Below are 25,804 nucleotides of genomic sequence, written 5' to 3' on the forward strand. Positions count from 1 at the left end.
AAACTCATGTTTTAAAAATGAGAATATCTTTACAAAATATGGGAAAACTGAGATTCTATAAAGAACTTCAATCGTGGAATGGAAAAAGAAACCAGTAAATCAAAGAATGATACAATACTCTAAAAACAAAGCAAAAATAATGTGTGGTATGTCAAGGAAGTAATAACAGACTGTAAAGCAATTGTTGATACTAAAAGAAACAGTATTTTTAATTTCCACATTATGGAGCTTACCTTTACAGATGTTATTATAATTTGCACAGCAATCTCCTTTACTTAAACAATCATCAGAGCAGGAACAATAGCTTCTGGAGACATGTTCTTCACCACAACGGTGTTTCGCACATGTCCATACTTGAGCTGTAGCAAACAACATCCATGGCCAAAACATTAAGGGTAAATAACATTTCTAACAAATTAAATTGTCTAAGCATTGGAAACTGTCAGTAAGCAAACCCAAAGAAAATGTCTAAAACACACAGCATACAGAAGCATGGAAAGCCCTCAAAGCAAGTCTAGTACAAAAAAATCAAGCACAGCTAGATTTCTGTGCTAGGATGAGTTTCATGAGCCAAACCTTAAACAAATGTCAGATTCCAAAGTCTGTGGGTGCATGATGGGAAAAAAAACTATTTGCATCCATTTTTAATGTGCACACTGATAAAAATATTGTACCTCACTGTTGCTTTTGCATAAATATATAAAGGTAAATCATAAAAAATAACAGCTAAACTCACAGCTAAGATTTTCTATTAATTAAGCCTCATGCTTTGATAGTATTTACAAAGCATTGCAAGACTACACTATGTTAATAAAACTTGACCAAGGTGAATCCTGTTTGGGGTATTGCAACCTTTTGCCCTCTGTCTGCCAGGTTAAGTCTTTGGATCCTATATTCGACTACGTGGTTAGTGACATTGGATAGATGGATAGATTAATTTAATTAATATTTTATGAAAGTGTTTTCATGTCCCTTGTCATTGGTACTTCTTGTAAAATGTTGGTTGTGAACTGTGGTGCTTGCTATGCTCACTTTAGTAGTTCAGTGTTATATTCTTGGTGAAAAGAGATCTAGCTATACAATTTGGTTAAAGAAATCAGCAGCTTTTATCAGTATGCATTAAAATATTAAACTCAAATTACTTTCTTGTGTATTTTTTTAACAAAGGCTTGCATATTGGTTTTTACTTATGGCTATCATACTACTGAATTTTTCACTTGTGAACTTCTCCCACTTTCTCTATCAAACCCTTAAATCCTACCTTGATTTAAAGTCAAGTTCAAAAGTACTATATGTTGTCGACAGAAGACAAAGAGCTAATTTCCAAAACTGAGATATGCAACTGGTGAATTCCTATATGTGTGCTATCGCCCTCCAAACGAAAATACACCAAAAACATAATACCAAACTAATGCCAAACAACTCCCACTATAACTACTCGGAATTGAAGCCTAATTGTGAGAGTTTAAAAGCATTTGTACACAGAATAAATTCTTTGTGGTTTCAGCTGCAGCTGATTAAAACATTTTTGACTTTGCACTAATTGTATCAAATGGGAAATCTGAGATCTTGCATAAAAAGTTCTGGGATGGTAACTAGCACATACTGTACTAGGCACGCAGATCATAAAAGAAATGTTACGAACAAGGATAGGTGCTCAGGCCCATCATGCAGATTTGCTTGTTTGTATTCAAATACAAATGTTCCAATTCAAAGAGCTTTACTGGAATTACCAATGAATTACAGTGTTTCCAAATATGAAACAGTTAACAGACTTTACAAATATCACATATACAAGTATCACATAAAACATTATCTGACAGATTCCATACCAGCCATTCGGTATATTTCTCATTCTCTCTTTCTATTATGTCCCACAAATCACAAGAGTTGTTATTATGTGGCTAGAGTTAATTCCCAAGATAGGTTTCCTTTTTTATCAAATTCAATAAGTTTTATTGGCATGGCCAAGGAACGTCAGTTGCCAAAGCAGTAATAATTATAATACATTTACATAAATAACACATTTGAGAAGTTTCTCTGACTCTCAGGCGGTGACAGGGGATCACATACTGGGCTGATGCTCTATTTAGTTTCTTTCCCCCCTGCCAGTAGGATGTGAAACCTGTTCTGATTCTGATTCTGACAGGCATGGAAATTGTGGGATGAGATTTCTTTAAGGAAAACTTAAAGAAGAGTTTATTTTTTGGCAGTGCTGCATTAAGTACATCTCTGTCTCTCCTTCCTGTTGGCAATGGGAGTGTGTAGCCTGTCCTCTCTGAGAAATTAGATCCACCAGTGTTGCCAGTTTCTATGGTCAAACTATGTTCTCCAAGCCTGTTCTTTGTCAAGTGTGAGTTTGTCTGAGATGTCTTTTACCCTGGTCAGGTAATCAGCTAACATGTATTGTATGGTCAGCAGGGAGTTGTGGTGGTAGGAATTCAGGCCACTGCATTTTAGGAGTAACCAATATTTTATTGCTCTTTTCTGTACATTAATTCACAGTGGGTATTGGACTATTTTGGCCCTTCTTGTATTGTTTGGTGTTACGCTTTACATATGGAGACTGTTTTAACACAATTCTATGTGACGGGTTTTTAAGTGGTATGTAATACTGGTCTTTGATTGGACCCCACCCTTCACTGGCATATAGGGCAAAGGGGCTAATTACTTCCAAGTAGCCATAATTCAAAATGAAAAACTTTATATGGAGGGAGTGATATCTGAAGAGCAACCACATACAGTCCAGGGAATGTTCCACACTGACAGGCTGAATGAACTGAACTTTTTATAGTCTTGATCTTTATAGATCTTCTATAAGCATTAAAAAGTATTGAATTATTGACCAACTGAACGGAGAGGATTTCTCCAGAATAAATAGTAAAACACGAACCACAGGTACAAGAGTGGCTGCATGGAACTGCATTTAAAACCAAGAACAGAAGGCAATTCTTCACCCAAAAGTTTGGAACAAGCTCCCCAGCCATGGTGTTGAAGACATTACCCTGGTTTCTGTCAAGAAATGGTTGGGTAAGATCTTTGGATCAATTAACCACTATTGTAACTACCAAATGGGCTAAATGGCCTCCTCTTGTCTGTAGCCGTACTTTAGAAAAAAAAAAGTTTTACCTTTTTCATGAAGTTTTAATCCCAAGATTATTGCCAGCAATATAATCAGCAAACATAGCACCAGCACCTGTGAGGGGAAGAAAAATACAAAATACATAAGACTCACACTTCAGCCTACTGTATACTGCTTTGTTTCTAGAAAGATGTCATACCTGTAAATTGTGTCAAACAACTTTTAACATTTCCCTGACTTTATATACACTTCAGCAGAAAAGGTCTGTATACACTGGACATGGACATCAACAAAACAAAAATTAAACTCACATTGGTCCTAACCAGTTGCAGTGTTTTAAGTAATCATGTTTTCTACTGTTTTAATTTCAGCAAACCCCTCCCATGGTCTTATTAGTTACATTTTTTTTACCCACTTTTTACATTTTATTATTTTGGGGGGGTTTACATGATAAGTACTTCATTGTAAAATAAATAAATGAAACTCTGTACAAATTGTAATTCAAATAAGACATTTTGGTACTTAAGCCAAATTTCAATATGTCTGGTTTATCTTAGTCACTGATATTCTGCGAATTTCTGCAGCTACAGGGAATGCCTTGGCTGATATCCATGACAGTTCAGAACAGTTCTCTGAAGTAAACATGGGTGTATAACAGTGGGATCCAGTTCAAAGTACATCCCAAGTGCTCTCTGAAATGTAACACTGATTATTAGTCTTATAAGTGAGGTTTTAATACCAGGTTCTGTTCTCACTGTACACATCACAGACACCACTTCCTTCTATGGTGCTAACCAAGGTGTCACTTGGTTGGATACACCAAAGATATACTTGAGTGGCTAAGTAACAAAAAGGTAATTGTCCTTCAGTGGCCCAATTAGAGCCCAACCTAAATACATTCGAAAATTTGTGGCATGGTTTTAAGAAGCTGTCCTTCAATGCTTCCCGAAGAAGTTGGCAGATCTTCTACATTTTTGTCAAGCATAATGGTCAAATATTGCCAAATCTAGGTGTGTAAAGTTAGTAGAGACCTATCCCAACACACAGCTGTAATTGTAGCCAGATGTACTACCACCTTAATTCAGAAGGTGAAGACAGTAATTATGATATTTCTTTTTTGAATGTATAAAATAGAACTTTTTTTCCAACAAACATATTTTTCCCATAAGAGTGTGGAGTATGGTGTGTTGGTAAAAGAAAAAAAAAACAGTTTACTTGCATTTTAAATCATCTTACATTTGTAAGAAAAGTTGGAGGAAGTGGCAGACTCAGAAACAGCAGCAACATAAAGCAGAACAGCAGAAACATAAAGACAATGTGGGAAAGCAATAAAATGCAAACAGACTGCTTGAGTATAAAATTGTGTGAAATGTATTTGGGAATATTTAAGAAATAGAGGGACAAAATTTCAGACTTGTCTTTTAGTTGTAGTTCAATTTTAGTTCATACTGTCTCTTTGGAATCCTTCAACCCACTTAAGTAAAAAGCAGCTTTTCACAGAACACAGCAAAACTGTTAAAATGGTAAAGCATGTTGAAACTACTGGTACAGTATGTGGAGATTGCATCAATAAGTACAACATTTAAGTTCTAAAACCTGAGTAGTTACTTTTACTCAGGTCCTGAGTTTATGATTCATATTATCTGTTAGCCTTCAATTAAAGGCAAGACTATATCTGTCATTTTCTTCCGGTGGTCCACAGTGCCACTAGGCATTCAAGTGCCAAGTAAAAAGAAAACAGTGCACATCCCTGAGAATTTTGCTAGCCCAAATGTTTAATATTGTATGCTTTGCACTTAGTTTTTGTCTAAGAAAAGTGGGTTACAGTAATATCTAGCTGTCTCCCCTCAGAAATCTGACACATCAAGTTCTTGTTAGTTTATTTCTTAAACACAGATAGCATTTTATTTTTTTATTATCTGAAACCATAACCCAGATAGTACAGAGCTTGTATTACATGCTTCCTTTTCAAAATGGAGCCTGATCTCAAAAACAAAATGCAAATTGTGATTATCTCAGTACAGTTTCTTAAACTTAATAATTTTCATGTTTGCTAACAGGTGTTTCAAATGCGTTCACTTAATCACTTATAAGAATACGTTTTGTAGCTTGATACTTTGTTACTGTTCTTTTCCAATTAAAATTTAAACTATGCCTAATATACTGTAGTTACAGTTTATCCCTTGAAGTTGTAATTAAAGCTTCAGGCAGTGGGGATTCGTAAGAAAGCTCTTAATCCATCAGTTAAGTTCTATATATTATATTATGTGCCAAACAAGTAGACTCTTCCTCATAACAGACATGACTCACAAATTGCTTCAGGACTGTTTCACAGCAGAACCTCTTTCTCCACTTTCCTTTGATTCTAGAGAACACATTATGTTTAAGAGAACAGAAATAAGATGAATCACAGTGGAATTTGAAACTGAGTCACTATGGATTTTTCTTTCAGAGGTAAATATTTTAAAAGATTTTCATGTTTTCCTACTTGGTTGATCCACCATTTAATTTGTGTTTCTCAAATCCTTTCAAAATCTTTAAAGTATAGACCATATCCTAAATAACAATAAAAGAAACTTAAACTTCTTTTTTAAAAAAAACCTCCATTAATGCATCTTAAAAGTAATCACAAACATAATTATTGTTACCTTTGCACCAACATAAGGTTTACTATGAAGGTTTAGCTTCACCATAGTCATTTCCAATAAAATAATGGAAACAATGCACTGAACCACAGAAAAATACATTTTGAGGTACAGTATGTAAAAAGACATAATCATTATCTTAAGAGCAACAATATGCTTAATCCTTAATTGATCTATTCATTTTTAATCCAAATTAAAAATATTTTATTAGAGAATGTGTTTGTGTGTGGGTTAAAGATTGCAGGAATTGTTTCTGAATTAGCAACAGGTGTGCAACAAAAACAACAGCACATTTTGAGGAAAACAAATTCCCAGAAGCTAAATAGCGGCAAAACAGAAATTTTACTAGCGGGTAGCAAATCTGAGCTGGATAAACTTAAGGGTTTCACAGTAACAGTCCCCATTCACACGTCAGCCTTAGTCACGAATCTCGGAGTCACACCTGATCCTCTTCTGTCTTTCGAGCCACTCGTGAATAATTTGATTAAGGCATATTTCATTCACCTTAGAAATATTTCCCACATTAGGCAACTTTTATCAATGTCTGATGCTGAGTGCCTGATTAATGCATTTATAAAATCAAGGCTTGATTTCTCCAACTCTTTATTCTACGGGCTCCCTAACTCTCTTCTCAACAAATTGCAATATGTAGTTCAAACCACTACAGCCATGGTGCTGGATGTAATCAATGCTCAGTTCCAGTACATCCTCGTTGTTGTACAGGGTAGTCTCACCGCCCAACAACATGCAGACAACTTCTTGCAACAAGTCCATTTTCCACTTTCAGTTAGATCAATTGTCTCTCAGTATACGGTATATCTTTAACTGTCTGACACTGCTCATTTTCCAACACAACACTGCTTGTCTACTTCTGAGTGTTGCATTAGCCCATAATATTTCCCCAATGTCAACACAAGTTAACACATGTTGAACTGTAATTGGGATACTGTGTTCAACAGCATTGTGCTTGAAAGCAAATCAAGGGCATGAGGTAGTCACAGCTTTAACTAGTAATGAGTGACTCCTATTTATTTTCATGAGATCTACTGTATAATCCCTCCCTCCACCCTTTTTCTAACCACTTTACCCAATTTAGGGTCACAGGGCAGCTGGAGCTCAGCAAACAACAGGCACACACAGACATAAACATGCACACACTCACACTAGGGCCAGTTTTTCCAAAAATCAGTTAGCCTACCAGAATTTTTTCAGACTGATGGAGGAAACTGCAGCACTGGAAGGAAACCCATGCGCTAATGAGAAAAACATACGCTCATAATAATAATCATTCCTTACACTTATATAGTTCTTTTCTGTACACTCCACTTAATGTGCTTTACAGGTAATGGAGACTCCCCTCCAACAACACTAATGTGCAGCCCCCCCCCTGGATGATGTGATGTCAGCTATAGTGCGCACAGTACTCTCACCACACACAAGCTATCAGTGGGGAGGAGAACAGAGTGCTGAAGCCAATTTCTAGATGGGGATAAATAAGAGGCCATATTTGGTAAAGGCCAATGGCAAATTTGACCAGGACACCAGGTTAACACCCCTGCTTTTTTCAAGAAACACCCTTGGATTTTTAAACACCACAGAGAGTCAGGACCTCAGTTTTATGTCTCACCCAAAGGACAGCACCTTTTTTTTAGTAAAGTGTCCCTGTCACTATACTGGGGCATTAGGACCCACACAGACCACAGGGTGAGCACCCTCTACTGGTCCCTAAGAGGTCCCACTAACAACTCTTCCAGCAGCAATATTAGCTTTTCCAGGAGGTCTCCCATCCAGGTACTGACCAGGCTCACACCTGCTTAGCTTCAGTGGATTGTTAGCTATGAGTTTGAGGAATGATATACTCCATGAATTGAACCCACAGTTCCAGCGCTGCAAGGCAGCAATGCTAATCACTATGCCATCAGGCTGTCTGAGATGTTTTATATCACTTCCAACTTATAATGAGTCTATATTGTGAATGTTTCCTCTGGTTATTACATTGATTAACTGAATCAAGCACTATAATTTGATGTAGAAAAACATTTCTAAAGGTCATCACTCCATAAGAAAAAGTACGGTTTAGGATTGAAAACAACTCTTTGTCAGACAAAAGTTTTACAGAAAACATTCCAACTTGAATCACTAAAGACAGAGAAAGACAAAAAAACCAAACTATCTACATACTATGGAATGCTTACCTACAGTAGAACCACAAAAGAACAGTGAATTAAAAACCACAAACATAAAATCAGCTTGGGTAATGATTCAGTCAGTTTTGAAGTTTAATAACCATTGAGAAAAAAGTCATCTTTCAAAATGATTAGGCAAGCATTCAGAAAATGTTACTGTTATCTACTTCAGTCAGTTAAATCTAGTTTGTGTTCAGTTATCACAAGTCCCTGTTGTGGAGTGATGGGGATAGAGGTGAACCCTGGACATTTTCTCCCATCTCATGATTTTTCTTTCAGAAGCAAAATATTTAAATAAGATTTTCATATTTTTCCACTTGGCTGATCAACTGTTAAATTTAATTTAAATATGCTTTTGGCCTCACAACGACATCCCTAGTTACTTTACTCCTTGCTCAGCTGCTCAGGAGTCCACGGAGGTACTGCAGAGGATTCATAGAAACATTTTTTTGCAAGTTAAATTTTTTCTGGAAGGAAAACTATTAACTATATATGATACATTTTCTGAAGTGTTACTTAAAACAAATGCTTTATTTTATAACTCCGAGTCCAAACATGCTAACTCTTACTTAACTACTCTTTAAGCCCTAATCTCCATCTCTGTATTGACAAATCAACTTATGGCATCATTTGGCACCCAACTAATAGCGATTGGTCACATTCACTACATTGTCACATGTGAATATACCATGCGGCAAAAAGAAAGACAACCATTAAGGGGATAATGGATTGCTTCTTAATCGGGAACCCTGTTTGGCCCTTTACCTCATCTGGGACTGGTGAAACAAAAGAAACTGCAGATGTCCCTGCAGCCCAAGGGAAACAGAAAAAAGAAAAATCAAAGAAATATTCAGAGGAGCTTGTTCATTTGTTTGGGATCTCTGTCAAATGAATTTATGAAACCATCAAAGGTGCAGTGACACTTAGAAACAAAATACAGCCAGGCAGGAACATCACTGGAATATTTCCAGGAATGTCTGAAAACTTTCAAAGGACAATACACATTGATGAGAAAATTATTAAAGGTTAGCCAGAATGCTCTCAAAGCTTCCTATCAAGTGGTATTGCACATTGTTCAATGTTAAGCAGCATATTCCACTGCGGAAAGACTGAAATTGCCAGTGGACAGTGACAATGACTGGGGAAGAGCTTGGGAAAAAAATGAAGTCTGTGCAATTTGTCAGACTCGACAATTGCTTGCAGAGTTGATGGAATGGTGTCTTATTCGAATTCAATTAATCCAAACACTCAGATTAGCCAAAACATTTGCAGTACAGTTAGATGAGTCAACTGATATGGCTTAAGATTCACAACTACTTGCTTCTGTGCATTTTGCTGAACTCAATGAAATTTGTGAAGAATATTTGTGTTGTAAATAGCTAACTGAACGCACAACAAGCTCTGAAATTTTTTAAGTAATTGACTTAAGTAATTGACAGATTTTTTAGGGAAAATGATACACCCTGGGCAAAATGAATCCCAATGTGTACTGATGGTACAAGAGTTATGAGTGACCTAAAAAGTATCTTGCCTCTCTGTGTGAAGCTATGATAACAGAGCATGCTGAGCTCCTTTTCCATTCTGAGGTCAGATGGCTCCTTCTGGAGCCATGTTAACATGGGTGGTCGAATTATGCTCCGCTATTCACAAGCTTCTGATAGCCCAAAGTCATGCAGAATTGGCTGCTAAATTCATCGACAGCATCTGGATCACTAAATTTGCATGTTTAACAGATGGTTTCACAGATTTGAACAGACTAAACACAGTTATGCAGGGCCACAATATACACGCCATTCAGCTGTATGACAAAATGGACAGCTTTCAAAAAAGGATTAAGTGGTAGAGAGCGTGAGTTTTGGAGAAGATGGCTGATAGTGTGGCACTCACAGTCGAGGTAACAAGCACCATACTTAGACACTTACAGGCACTTGAACTTCAATTTCACAAGTACTTTTCAGAGCCCGAGTACTGATGATAGGACAAAACATTGACACGATTTCCATTTAAGGATAATGCATCAGAAGACTCAAACTTGACAGCCCTTGAGGAGGACCAACTGATTGAACTGTCCACAGACAGAATATACAGGAACATTTTTTAAACTCAACACCTCTCATCTAGTGCTGGATTTGTTGCCAGAAGAATTTCCCCCGGCTGAGGATGAAGACAATGAGGAGCCTTTTGCTTTTTGTGACAATATATGTGTGAAAATCTATTTTTTGCCTTGGGTTACTTGAAAAACAAATCCAGTTCAAGACTCCAGCCAGAGATTGATCTGTGGCTCTGTCTTTCATTGTCCATCTCCAACAGAAAAGCTGTGTGCCAATAGCCAGGGCCAGTCATCTCACTGAGGTACTGCATGTGTGATGATTACAATGAGTTTTGTAATCTTTCAAGTTTGTTTTAATCACCTGCTTAAATATCAAAATCATTAGGTATTCACATCAATAAAAAAAAATATATTGTGCAAAAATGTAAAATAAAAGAGGTTAAAAATGAATGGGGTCCACTGTCTGTCCTTCTATCCAGGTAGGGGTCCTTATGGAAAGGTTGAAGACCTCTTCTTTGGAGATTCTGCCTTAATGGTAGACTTACTCTGTAAGGGCTATTAGAGAGGCTGATGTGCTTATTCTACAATAATAATGGAATAAACCACCATTATTTCACAGAGACACAGAGACAACTTGAATAATAGTGTGGCTCATTAAGGAAATTTTTGTGCTCCTAAATTAGTTTTCCATTTTAAAAGACGTGATTACAATCAATTTAGCAGCTTTGTAGGGAATGGAGGGCAGCACAGTGGCACAGTGTCTAGGGGCCCCGAGTTCAGTTCCAGACCTGGGCTGTTATCTGTGTCGAGTTGTACATTATTTTCTCCATATATTCTTGTGGGTTTCCTCTGGGTTTCCTCCCACAATCGAAAGACATACTGGTAGGTAATTTGCTTCTGGGAAACTTGTCTCTGGTGTGAGTGTGTGTGTCAGTGTTTGTATCAGTGTGTGCTGTAATAGACTGTTGTCCTGTGCAGGGTGTATCTTGCCTTGCGCCCATTGGTTGCAGGGATAGGCTTCGGCTCCCCCGCGACCCTGAATTGGATGACATGGTTAGAAAATAGATAGATGGATGTTTTGAATGATCATGAAAATGTTTTATGTTATCTTGATACATGAAGGGCTGAAATAATCCCAACATTTTAAATGTTTTTATTTTGAAATGCTTTAAGCATAATATTTTCCATTGAAAGATACATAAAACAACTAGAGTGCCAGTGTTCTAGTCCATTTAAAATGGAAACAGAGGAATTTGTACCACCTGATACAGTAAATGAAAGACATAGCTGGCTTTATCTTGTTTTGTTTTTTAAAAATGTGACTACACCTTCCACTTCAACATTTTAACATGTCTTAAAGTAAACCACACATCTTGATGTGAATACAGAGTGTAAGCTGTATAAGAAGTAGGCCAATCCACATAAAAGCTGCTTGAAGCTTTTGTAAAGGTTTTTGTAAATAGGACACAACACATACTCATTTCATTCGCATTAATCAAACTTTATTAGAACTTTACTGTATGCCTGTTATCAGAAGGCCCTTCTCAATACAATCGACAATCTAGATACTTTTATTTGTCAAGCTGATACATAAGGAATTTGTGCTGATGTTGCAATGAACCATTCAGTTTAGTACTATACTGTTATACAATTATTTCATTACACAACAGTTAAAAACATAACAACAGTGCACACACACATACTATAGATATCCATCCATTTCCTAACTACTTAATCCAATTCAGGGTTGTGGGGGAGCCTGAGCTTATCCTAGCAAGCAACAGGTGTAAGGCAAGATACAGTACACCCTGATCAGGATACCAGTTCATCTCAGGCTACGTACAAACACAAACACGCACACACTCACACCAGGGCCAGATTTCCCAGAAGCTAGTTTGCCTACCAGTACTGTACGTCTTTGAATTGTGGGAGTGAACTGCAGAACCCAGCAAAAACCATGTGAACATGAAGAGAACATTCAAAATCCATCCCGATAACACCCCACTTCTCGAATTGAACCCAACACTGTGAGGATGCAATGCTAACCATTGTGCCAACATGCCACCCACACCATTGAACAGTGTTTCTCAGTGCTGGTCCAGGAGTGCCCGTGCTGGTATTTGCAGACCTGATTGCACAAAAAAAGCCTAAGCAATTAAGCAGATCAAGTGCTAGTTTATTAGTTTATTAAGTACTGCAAATAAAATTGGTGACTAAAGGCCTTGTTAGGACAAAAAACAGCAGACACAGGGATTGTAAACCACAACCACAGAAGCTGTTATGAAATAGATTTTTGCAATGGTAGATGCTGTGATAAGAGTTGGCACCGTTAGAATCATTATCAACCCTGCCCACCTAAACAAAGAACTGTTGAATCACTATCATCCCATACGGAGAGCCAAGCAAGTGAATACAGAGGTATTCTGCATCTTTGATGCAAAAATGAATTCTGGCAAATAATTCCATATGAAATCAAAACTGGCAAGTGTGATAGTGTCCTACAATTGCTTCATGACATTTCAACGTATGTAGTGTCTTCACAAGAACAACTGTTTTGTCAGGTTGCTCTGAGAAATCATTGTTCACGACACTCTTGTCCAGGAAACATTGATACAAGGGCACAGCAAGCACTTGTATACAGTGTACAATAGGATCAGAGCTGTCAGCTTAAAGCTGAGGCTTCACATCTGTTGACCAATATAGTTCACACAAGACCAGAGCAATCAAAATAAGTCCACATTTTAGGACAGTGTTTTCTTGGAAAAATGAACTGTCAGTATCCATACTGTGCTACAGAAATATCGCCTGATTTAACTGCCCGCAGACAGCATATACAGGAACATTCCTCCAATATACAGTACACAATGGAGCAGAGAAGACTGACAAACCAATGCTATCAACAAGCTTAAAATGCTACTCAAGTCCATCATGGGTTGATGTTCAGAAATATGTAGTAATGCTCAGCAAACATGTCCTGCATGGCCTTGGAATTGTTTGTGTTCTGGATTGTAAATCAGTAGCTTTTGCATTAGAAGCTCAGAGAGATACTGAGATTTGATAGATTCACATTGGGAAAAACTCCCTGTGCCTGTTTTTGCATGTCAGACGTTCCATAACTTCACATGTGGCCAGACAGTAACTGTTGAAACAGACCACCCGTCACTTATCAAAGACCTTAAAAATCCCTTCACATGGCCTTTGCTTATTTGCAGAGGATGATGCTTAAGCTCCAAAGTTATCTTGATGCATCCCACAAACATAAAGCCCCCATGTGTATTATATATGTATCTTAAGCAGCATGAGGATGTGGTTTATCCAGCTGGAATGTTGTCACTTTCAGGATAAACCCATAGAACCCATAGAAAGTACAGCAAATATGATACTAGGACTTGAGCAATCTAGTGCCATGCCATCATGTTGCTGTCAATCACTACTCCTGGAGTTCTGCCAGTCCATGCACTGTTTTATACGTCTGTGCCACATTCACTGATGTCAGTCAATAGTGTTCTACACAAAACTTTGATTCATCAAGAAAGAGGACCTGGTTTCACTGTTGGCAAGGCCATCTGTGGTGTTGTTCCAGCATACGAATGGCAGAAAGGCATTGTTCTCTTGATAAACTGGGCAAAATGGCACCTGTGTTTCTCTTTCTTACTTTTTCCAAGGCTCAACGGTCAAAAGGTTAAATACTCTCTCCTGTGTCAAGTCATCCCACTCACTAATAAGGTGGTGTAGTTATTCTGCAACAACCTATGTCATCTGAATGTTTCACAGTCAATAAAGAAAGATCAATTATTCGAAACAACACCAAAAAGAGATAATCAATATCCAAAAAATTGAATACTTTATTTTTTTTAAATATGTATACACTTATAAGTTCATTGTAATATTCAGTATACAAATTTCCTTTCAACCAACTACTATACAATATAATAACTACATATTGCAATTCCGATTAAATTAAACAAAAATGATGCACATTATACTGCACTGGAACTCCATCTCTCTCTCATCCTAGCGTTAATCCCGCATCAGCAGGGTCCGCTTGTCGGCACGCCCGTCTCCATTTGGTGGTTTGAACCAAATCTTTGAGCTGACGTTGCCATTAAATGCGACAGAGAATACTCCAACCGGCACATTGCTCCGCCTGCCGTCAAAGGGGGGGTGGGGGAGGAGTGCACTGGAACTCCATATTAGTGTATAAATCACATTTACAGAATATATATAGTGTATAGTGAAAAATACTTGAACAATTTCTCCACAAAACACATTAGGATGAACAGAGGAAACCTGGTACACATGAAGAAAGTTGTGTTGTCTGTCAGAAGTGTTAATACCACTTGCTATATTCAAAACATGGCCCCAGTATACCAACCAAATTGAAGTTGTTCATAATTTTGTAGATAATTGCAATGTACAGGATCTTGTTGGAACAGTATGTCATATTCATGAAGCTTCTTGTGGTCCCAGAGCTTACATGGATCTACAGCGAATGTGGAAATGAATCAGTTTGGTCACACGTTTTTTTTTTATTATGGCTCATTTATGCGATGAAGTTTCTCACAATTTTCCACCATTTGCTTCTTTGAAACTAATGGAACCATATACTGTACCTGAATCTCAGTATATACTGCAATGTTTCCTCGTGACCAAGATTTGAACTTTTTTTGAAAAGGCAGATTAGTTACTTGGTTTGGCTGCTACTTATGTTGGATCTGTTGAAATATTCTTGGTGTGCACTTGGTTGATTCAAGCACAATTTGGTAGACCAGGTCACATACATGTCCAGTTTATACTGAAACACATTAAACATACTGTATATAAAACCTCATGTGCACTTTAAAAAGTCCTATTTATGATCTATGACCTCTCTTAATTAAAAGTGTTAAAGGTCATACAGACATTTTCTACAATGCTACAGATAGGGTCATGGATATTATGGAACACATACTGTACTTATATGAAACCATAATTACTCTATCAAAAATGGCATTGTGATCTTTGATCTCTCTTTATGGTAAAATGCAAAACTCTTATGCCAAAAAAATTGATATGTTGGCTTGGTCACTGATGATCGCTATTTGCAGCTACATTTTATGTTTGGGTTTTCTAAGCAGTGAATATACTGTAAAAAGCTTAATTTAATTTCTATAGAATCATGTCAGTGAGATCTGTCTGAAAAGAAAAACAAGCCCAGTTGTTTACAAGTTTTAATAAGAGAAGTTTTTTTTCTCTGATAATAAAGTACAGAAAATAATTTTGTAACCGAATAAAGTGAAAAAATGCAACAGAGTACAGTAAGGTGTTGACATAGTATACTACTGTAGTTTCATTGGCTAAAGGAAATTGCCACACCCACATAAGGACAATAAAAGTCTAGGCAGTCACTGCATTACGGTGAAAGCTTTTAAAAAAAGGCAATATCACATAACAAACAAGAAGAAATGTGTTGTGAAGAACCGTAGTGTGAGCAAGTGAAGACTTCGTTTCCCAGGGGACTATATCACCGTAACAGACTCAAATACAGAGTGAGCCTCACTGCAAAGCTCCCTCCCCAGGAGATGTTAAATATCACATACGTAACAACAGAAGACATCTTGGTAATTAATCAGAACCTTTCCAACCTGCACGTACTGTATCTATGGCAGTGTTCTTTGCAAATCGTCAGATATACATTAGAATACGAGAATGAAACTTTTTCCTAAGATCTAGAAGTCATACACCACATTCCTTTTAAAGTCCTCATGCATGTGTGGCATTTCCTAACTACAATTATTCAATGCACTGTATTATCATATGATTGTTGGTCCATTTCATTTTAGACACGGTGGGATTATCTCACTTGTTATTTGAATATTTATATTCAGACCTGTGACCGTACTTACTGTAAAAAAATGCACATTACTGCTTTAATTTGACCATTTTATGAAGACAGACATACAATACAGTATACAGTATGTTAGACTCCTAGGTGATAAACCATTTCCTAAAAGCATTTTTCCAAATGCATTCATCTATACAGATGTACAATTTATTTAGTGTTATTTAGTGGTTGGCAGTTGTAAAAAAATATAGGAAGACATTTTCCTGTAAACCCAGATGCCCAAGGAAATCCAGGACAGACACTGGTAATAAACAGCAGCCCATGCCAATGACTTTTAAAAGGAAAATGAGGAACAGCTCGTGCAAGCAACAGGCTCTTAAGACGTTAAATACCATTTATCTGATAACGACGAGTACGTTCAACTAAGGCAGTCTTAAGTGTATTTTAGTTTAGTTTTCATGCAAAATGCTTTTGTTTAAAATGGTTATAGTAACATTGTTGCATATGACTGTAACTGTTAGATATCCTGTTACTGTAGTATGTATCGCGAACGTGTAAAATTTCAACTTTCAAGTCATTGTGTACATTGGCGTAGTAATAATTACTTACATATCAATCAAAAGATTAATGATAAACCGCAAACATGAGCGTTATATCGCCATCTATTTACATAGATCGATATAATTATTTTCTTCGACGACACTACTCCTGTGTAAACACTGTTCCAGTGTGCTACAGTGCTAAACCTAAAAATAGAACATGTAAAACGTATAGTATTTCTCCTAGCAGTCGATCTCTATAAGAATCATAGTCCTTCGTGAGCTGTTAAAATGTATGAGCTCTGTACACTACTCACCCCTGCGAGTATTTTCCATTTCTTTGTCCTTTTCCTCCTGCTGGCACTTTTGGTATGTTCTTCCTGATCACTGGCTCCCACTGGTTCCAGCATAAGACTAGTAGCAGCTGCCGGCTCTTCTGTGTGTCCGTATTGTTTCGTTTCCACTCCCTTGCTGTGACTTTCCATATCTGCTTGCTTGTTTTTTGCCTTGCCTTTTCAGAAAAATCCGAACATCAACATGGATTGCTTCACTCTTTATAGCAGGGCGCGTAGAACCGCCTTCTCTTCCTCTTGACGTCTAAGCTTTTAGTTTCTAACCGTTCACACATGAAGTAAATACGCCTCACAGTACAAGGGATACTTGTGAGAAACCTACTGTATGTGAACTGTGCATAACAGTTTATAGAATAATGTGTAGTTAATAAAATGGCATAAACCCTGTGCTAAACTGAAAATATAAACACTGATATATTAATCAAATTAGCTGGATGAACTGCACTATACAGAAATTAAAGTTGGCAAAACGTTTTTGTGATGTGTAGAAGATTTACTGTACAATCTTAAACAATATGTCATGTGTTATAGGGCGTTTGGACAAAATCTCTTCTTAAAAAAAGGAAAGAAACTTGTTACATTTAAATTATGCAGTAACAGTGAGAGTTACCCATTTTTAAGCAAAGGAAAACAGAAAGTGGTGCCATGGCGGCAAGGTAGTTAGCGCTGCAGCGCCACATCTCTTGTGTTAGATTTTGGACTGGGATCCTACTGTTTGGTGTTTGCATGTTATCCCATTGTCAAGGGTTTTCCCTGGTGCTCCAGCTGTCTGATACTTTCCAAAGATGTGCACATGGGTGTGCCCTGTGGTGGACAGGCATCCCACTCAGGGTGAAGTCTTTCCTTGCACACTATACTTCTACAATAAGCTCTGGGTTGCCGTGCCCTTACCATGAATAAGCAGTTTACTAAAAACTAAATGGGTGGAAAATAAGTACTGTAATACTGTATCTAGAGTACACTGTGCCATTTTTGGCAAATATATTATTACATTTGACAGAATACGTAGATACACAAACTGTATACTATTACAAAACATCTATGCCTAAAATACTACCTTGTGATTTTTTTCCTCCAGAAGATACCTTTTAAGGCTTCATGTACACCTTACGTGAAGAGCCCTGCCTTTTACAATCATGCACACAGTCATGAATGAAAGTGGTGTTTATACCAAGGACAAGAAAGCACTCAGAGAAAATTTGATCATTCCACTTATTTCCGAAGTGTGCAAACACATGTAATTTAAAAAGTGCAGAAAGAAATTTCTACAGAAACCCCAAAATGCTAGATGATTTACTCAATAACAGTATTTATTTAAGTGGACAGACTTTGCCTAATACACTTTAATTATATAAATAAGGATGGAATTTATAAACAGCTATTCATATCCAAAGAGAAAATGTGAGCCTTATAGTATGGCATTGTGCTTTATGAAACATGTTGAGGGCTTCAGGTTCCAATTTAGAAAGTCATTCAAACCAGATGAAGCTATTTTCCCTTCAAGGCCAGGTTCCATTATCACGAATCACTGACTAATTAAAAAACAAAACCAAATGTTTCTTTTCATCTTAGCAGATAGCATGCACTATGTGAAGGAAAGCTCTTCAATTTTATGCAATCCACAACAAACCAAGGAAAGCAACATTTTCTCAAGCCCCGTGTTTTGTCAATCTGTTTATGTCTGACTTTGAAAACATTAATTTCAGATGTATACTTTTTTCATTGCAGGTTATTTCTGCATCTTTCCCTTTGCCTTCATTCAGTGTCTAGACTTGGCGGAAAGATGCTATAAGTATAGTACTCCTATTGATGTTGAGAGTTTACCAGTTCTATTTTTGCATTGCTACTAAAATAACACCAAGGTTTTGCTTCCTCTACAGTATATGGATTAAATAAGTGGATAAAGGTGTGTTATTAGACATGTATTGTGGTTCTTCATTTCATTTGTCTTTTGATTTAAACCCCTGTGTTATCTGACTACATCCAGTGTACTCAACACATTGTGACAAACACACAATTAGAATCTTATTACAATATGATGGGAGGTTCTCTTTGTATTTAATCTGTTTTTTTAAAGAGCAATACTTAAAAATTAACTAATTAAAGTATAATTATGTATGTGTGTAATCATTAAAAATATACAGTCCTTCAGATAGGGTGTTAAACTAATCTAATGTCATAACTAATTTATCTAATTAATCTAACTAATTTAATATTAAAGATCATTATAAGAGTGGGGTTATAATTATTGGCTGAATTCCATTCTGGACTTGGACTTGCCATATCTGGCGTGCTTAAGCTTTCCCCTTATTTCAATGGAGGAAGCAATTTCTCATTTCTCCACCTGACCTGCAGCGAAGTGGGGTTGCTGGTGCACAATGCCTACCATTACCATTCCATATACCAGAACAGTATGTCTAAAGAGTTCCATGTGATAGAAACAATGAGACGATTTGTATTTTCCTGACTAAAGTTTTTCTGATTTTTAAGGTTTATTTTGAAGGCTTGCTGAGTCTCCTAGTATTTTATATCTTAACACTAACCACATTTTGTTAGCATTTACACTGTGCTATTTGTTTTCTCAGCTTGTAATGAAAGTTAACTACTCCTTGAAATCACTCTAAGTGCTTCATTTACTTACTTGTAGTAATATTCTTGTATGGTGCAACAGTGAAATCTCACAATGTAAAATTTACGATAAGATAAGATCGCTTTATTGGCCATAAACAATTTCTTGTACTAGGAACTTTTCTTTTCACATACCCCAATTTTCTCTCCATGAGACACTCAGACAGGGAGAGAAGCTTGGGGTCAGAGCGCAGTGTCAGCCATTTATACAGCACCCATGGAGCAGTTGGGGTTAAGGGCCTTGCTCAGGGGCCCAAATGGAGTAGGATTTCTCTGCCAGCTCAGGATACAAACCGGCAACCTTCCAGCCACAGGCACAGATCCTTAGCCACAGAGCCATCACACCTTGATATGTTCAAATTGTAGTTACAATGACAAGGATGATGAGGATAACAATGATACACCTTATGTAATCAACACATTGTCATATTTCCAGTACAGTATTAAGGTGCTTAGTGCACAGAAGCGCAATGTTTAATTTGAACATTAGGCATAAATGGATATAGACTTATGTTTTCCTTAGGAACAAGTAAAGGTTTATTCCATGCTGAAAATAGAAGAATTGTTATGTTTTTTTATGCTACAGGGAACCCAGTTTGTGCTTTTACAGCCTACATCCAGTTCAAACTAAAAATAATTAATTTATTTTTCCCTGGCTAAGAAGACTGCTTTGTATGAGACACATAAGCATGTGATTGTGTCATGCTTTCCAGAAGCTGAGCCAGCAAAATAAATTAATGCAATGTGATGAGTTTCACAGCAAATCCATGGCATTTTCCAGCCACAGTTTCTCTGTTGTTGAAGAGTGGATTTTAAAAACAGCATAACAAAGCCATCACTCTGAGCACTGAGGCAGTGCCTGTACTGTACCTATAGTTTTCATCTTTATTTAATGGCACAGATGTCCATGGAGTAAGGAAAATATTCAGATCTGCTACAATGTTTGTGGCCAGTACTGTTATCCAACAATTTTAAAAAAATAGATGTAGTAGGTCATCTTTAGAATGGCTGTAATTACAACTGAGCTGCCAGTAAAGGCCATATTAACCCTCTAACAAACTTGTAAATAACAACAGTAGAGGTGAATTAGGTAATTATTAGTTAATTGGCAGTGGGTTAGCATTCCACATTTTCAAATGCCTTTAGTTTTGGTATTGAAAGGACATGTATGACATAAAAGGTGTTGCACGTTATTGAAAACTAACATTGTTGAATGAATTGCCCTGTAAATGTGTGAGTTTCTGTGTTTGCAGACCCTGGGGCCCACTTTGGCAAGGCTGGCTCTGCTACAGTGGACCTTCACCAGCAGTACTTCAAATAAAATATTACCCAGCAGGTGGACTTGCACTCTTGTCAAAGTCCATAGGTCAGTTTTAAACACAGCAAAACACTGACTTACACTTTGATATGCTTCAGTAGTTTTTCAAACAAAAGCAGAGACTGGCATGTGCATGTAATGGACCAGCATCAGTTTTGCAATCGTTCCTGAAACCCAAGTTGCTGAAGATAAGGACACGAAAGAAGCATTGTTGTGTTGTTTTAATAAATCACATGTTCATTTTGACTTACTGTACTGTAGGAAATTATTCAGAGAAAACAAGAAAAGAACCTGCTTCTACAGTACGTTTCACCAAACCCTCTAATTTTCACACAGATGTACCTTCTAAATATACAGCAGCACTTCCAAAGAGAAATAAAGATTATATACCACACCTCTTTGATGCTCTGTTTTCTATAGGGACAGAATATTCATTTATACTATAATCTTCTCTCATTTGTTTCCCTTTGTTCTTGTAATATTCAGTTCTAAAAAAAGAAGCAAAGCACAACAGGGATTTTAGATTTTCTGAAAATGATATACATTTTTGGAGACATTCCACAAAGAATTGTTAGAATTGTTTTAAATATGTTAGGGAAGCTATTAGAACACACAAGAAATGGAACGGAAAATCTTTATCTAAAAGGGCAATGAGAAGTGGTTGCATCTGGATGTGGTTTATGCCATTACCGTCTGTTTCCTCTTAGTGTAAAGTTCAAATAATGAAGTCAGTTATTTCAGGGACCTGATTCAATCATCTGATTCCAGAATATAAGGAAATGAAAGTTACTCTGCTTCGATGCTGCTTTTAGTCTGAAAGTGAAGGAAGAAACCAGTGGAAATGATGGAAGTAACCAGTATGTTTTTGAAAAAAGCAATTATGGAAAATAAAAGTAATAGTTATGGCAAAATGATATTTTAAAAGAATGTAGTATTGATTAGTATTTTACACTACTTTTGTATAATTAGATATGCAAATCACGGTTATATAACTGGTGGGTAATCATAGAAATAAATTGCAGATTTTAAAGTTGTTGTATACAGTATGAATAATGGGACACTATTAAAGGATGTCGTATAGTAAACATGTTATATACAGTACTTCCAGTACCAAAAAAAAAAAGATTTGTAAAAGAAAAAGAACAGATGAACTAGGAAACTACCCTGCTGTGTATGATTATATAAGATAAAGGAAAAGAAGACTAACAAGTTGATATTAGGTCTACTACTCTACATATTACAGTTGTTATTATTTATTATTTGTACAACCTTATCATGTACCCAACATCACTGAGAAGTATTTAATTGTAGCTGCAACTGTCTCCAATTTTCACAAAGTAATAACTACATTTAATTCCATTGTTGTTCAAGTAACTTGCAACTGTAACTATTCTTCAGAAATATAATTCCCAACAATTAACAACAAGCTGATAATTCAAATGAACAGACTTTGAAAACATACAAGTTTGGTTATGTTATTTGTATTAAAAGAAAAAGTTCTCCAAACGTTCCTTCATAAAAATAGTGTTATTGTAATGAAAAACCTACGAGGGATCACCTTTAGTAAAACTGAGACAACAGGAACCATGTAAAGATGAAAAAGAGCCCCATCTGGTGGAAAATGTCTAGAAAGTGCCAGGTTGGGAACCGTTTCTACTTCATGTTAAGTACAGTACATACTGTAGAGTTATTGAGATATGAAATATTGTTGGAAAATCCTAAATGATAGAAAAATTAACAAAATATTATATACTGAAAATCAAAAGAAAATGTTCAATTGCACTGATATTTTTATTGAACTCATTACACAGATAAATTAGTAAATCAGAGGTTAAATCTATATTTTGTTTAACATTAACACTATCAACACAACTCATGAAGAGACACGTTGGCAGACTGTACCAGATCACAGGGTACCCCTCATATACAGTATTTGGACAATCCACTATGTAGCAAACCTCAGTCATTTCACAATTCACGCAGGTTTAGCCACCACACTGAGGTCACTGTACTGTATATACTATACTCTATCTTATATAGTCTGTTACATACATTATGACAATCTATTTTTAGTATATAATCTGTTATTACTGTTACACTACACTATATCTGTTACACTACTCTCTATAGGATACAGTCTGTTAAAAAGCTACATTCTATAGTATCTATGCTGTTGTACACTACACTACAGTATACAGTCTGTTATATACCGATTAAACTATCTATAGTACAGTATATAGTCTGCTATACTATATACTGCACTTTATAGAATATAAACTGTTACATACTACACTCCATAATATATAGTCTATTATATACTGCACTGTATCTATAGTCTGTTATACATTGCACTCTTTGCCATGTTTTACATTTGTTTGTTAGTAGTTTGTATGCATCTCCTAGCTGATGCTGCACTTTCCCTGCTCTTCCCCTCCCGTTACGTGTCTGGATGTGCAACTGTGAATACTCCTTCCTGTGATGTTGAGTCTTTTTTACCCTAGAGCCCAGGGACTCCATAAAAATCCTGCTTTGTGAAGCAAGTATCTTATATCGTACACCAATCTCAAGTCTGTCTTCTGACTTCCCTGCTTGCAGGAGTCAAATGTACATTTTCGCCTGGTGCTTTGCACAGTTACAAGATTATGTTTCTTACGTACTGTAAAACCTTACTGCACAGCATCATTAATCAGTTAATCACAGTGGAAGCAGAAGGACATTGATGAGAGAGAAGAAAGCAAATCAAGGTCACATCAAGGAAAGTGCAGTTTGAATTCTCTATGCTATAGAAAATGCCATGTTGGAAAATGTTTCTACTTCATAACTTCACATACAGTTATTGAGATTTGAAATATTGTTGGAAATCCTAAACAATGGAAACATTAACAAAATATTATATACTGAGAATCAAAAGAAAATTTAGATTTTTCAATCAATTTCATAAACTCTATAATGTTAGAACAATTTTGAAACAGATAAGAAAGTGCTCAGTATTTGGCATACTTTAAGAAAACACATCTTATGGCTCAGAGTGCTGACCCAATGGTGCTTAAAAATAACATCTGCTTAGTTCTTTCATCTTACATGAGAGGTGTATCACTGGTGGTGCTTTTGTCACACATTGTGCACTGATTATTTTGTAATTTAAAACTAACCCTCTCTTACCTTTTCAGAGTTTCCGAAACATTTGCACCACAGCCCTGAGAGCTTTATAGTCTTAAACACTTCTCTACATCAACAACAGAATATTTCTAGAACAAAACTGATTTTCAGGTGTGCAAGTGGGGCATAAACTAGGTTTTATTGTTTTCTTAATGTCTTTGGGTGATTTAAGAGATAGTTACAGTTGAATTAAGTAAGCTACATGCACTGTAACTGTAAAAAAATATCTTTTTAACTTTCAGTAATTTTAATTGGTCTGTCTGGTTTGTGTCTCAGATACTGTCATACAGTATTACAGGTATATTCCCTTGTAATGAATGCTGTCTGGGAAAGTCACTGGTTCCTAAAAAAAACAAATACTGCATTTGGAAAGTGTGAAAAACATTAAAAACATATATGTTGTAAAGCATAAAAAGTATATTCCTGAAGTATTTGTCCTTTCATAGTGATGTCCCGTTTTGTTAAATTACAAATGCATGTAATTTTTTTATGTTAATAGATTTAAGCAGAACATGAATGCACAAGCTGAAAACTACATGGTGAAAGAAGTTAAAAGTCTGCAACTGCAAAAACTGCAAAGAAAATCAATAACTTAATATATTATTCACCCCCTCCCCACCTCCCCTTTAACAAAATAGGACATGATCGGAAAGGGCTTAATACATCAAAACATTTGCAAAGCACTATAATTCAGTTAAAATTGTGTTGGAAAATGATAATTCTAGGATGTTCTCCATTGTCCACTAGATGACACTGTTTGGTTCTAGACTGAATTTCTGCAACTTGTCTCCTGGTACATCTAAGAAGGATTAGCAAGAATAAATGCTATTAAAATTGTTACAGTATGTTGACTGTTTACCTGGACTATGAAATTCATTCTATTGTAAAAGCAGTAATTCCTAATACAATATTCTTTTTTATGGTACTGAAATACAGCATGTTTATGAATACATTTATATTAAAACCAGTTTTATTATTAATAACAATCTCTTAAGGGCTGTTCAGAATAGTCTTGGCAGTGTATTCCTCAGGTTACATAACATGTAAAATGTTGCATATGCCCTTGATGTTTGGCATTGTTTAAAAGGCAACTATTGTTTTTTTTTATTTAGTCTTTGTTTTAAAGAATATTTTTAGAAATTGTTTTGAAAAATGTTAAAAATAAGGGTTAGGCTTAACCTTACAAGTGAAAGAAATGAATAAATTAAGGAATCTACTTGACCTAACCATCAGGTCTCTTCTTGCTAGCGGAAAACTGAGATGATAACAACAAATTATCTCTTCTCAACAAATTAAACATTTCTCAGGTTTAAATCCTCGTATCTCACATGTGGGTAGTGTAACATATCCCACACTGCAGGGCTATGGATCCACTGTGGAACTAATATAAATACAAATACGCTGAAAAGGACAACACTAATTATGTACATGATAATTCATTTCTTAATAAACATACAACCAATATTGAGATGTTTTAACAGGCATTCACGGCCTGGGTCTTGACAACCTCCTCTATCTCAGGATATCGTTCGTATATTCCTGGCATGCAGGAAGCTTAAAAAACAAACTAACAGAGACAGCTTCCCAGCAAGACACGGACAACCACACTGTAAATCAACAGGTCAGGATGAAAAAGCAATAGGCTTTGGTGTCTCACACCACTCATATATTTTTAGAATATTTCATCAGTGGGGAGAAGAGTACAGAAGTGCATTGCTACCATTAAGGAAAAAAAATCCTTAATGGTAAAAAAGTACGAGATAGCAAATTATCTCATAATAATAGATAGGAGATCATCTCATAATTATGACAGTACATTATCATGTACATTATATGTTCATCACATGATAGAAAAGGTCATGTAATACCTACATTATCATTATCTGACTTTCAGTTTTAAGCAGTGGAATCAATGGCAGAACATACTTGTTCTTGTTTAGGAATGTGTGAGAGTGTTCTCATGGTTAAAATTGTGTTCATTTTTGAAAAATGAAAAAACATTTAATTATGAATAAACCCC

At 36.2% G+C, this 25,804-nt stretch overlaps 1 protein-coding gene across 2 annotated transcripts in view; it reads right to left on the bottom strand.

Moving 5' to 3' along the window:
- enpp1 (ectonucleotide pyrophosphatase/phosphodiesterase 1) overlaps nt 1-16,914 on the bottom strand; it is a 52,361-nt gene extending 35,447 nt beyond the window's left edge. The window contains exons 1-3 of one of the 2 annotated variants that reach the window (XM_088928086.1): nt 16,644-16,914; nt 3,130-3,196; nt 234-359 (exon numbers count right to left, since the gene is read on the bottom strand). In XM_088928086.1, coding sequence (XP_088784212.1) covers nt 234-359; nt 3,130-3,196; nt 16,644-16,811 — 361 coding nt within the window. In that variant the 5' untranslated portion in view covers nt 16,812-16,914. The remainder of the gene's footprint in view (nt 1-233; nt 360-3,129; nt 3,197-16,643) is intronic. The other variant, XM_088928094.1, reaches the window with a different exon arrangement.
- Between the last annotated feature and the right edge of the window lie 8,890 nt (nt 16,915-25,804).

Source organism: Atractosteus spatula, chromosome 2 (assembly GCF_055471065.1).
Source record: "Atractosteus spatula isolate fAtrSpa1 chromosome 2, fAtrSpa1.hap1, whole genome shotgun sequence".
Lineage (NCBI taxonomy): Eukaryota > Metazoa > Chordata > Actinopteri > Semionotiformes > Lepisosteidae > Atractosteus > Atractosteus spatula.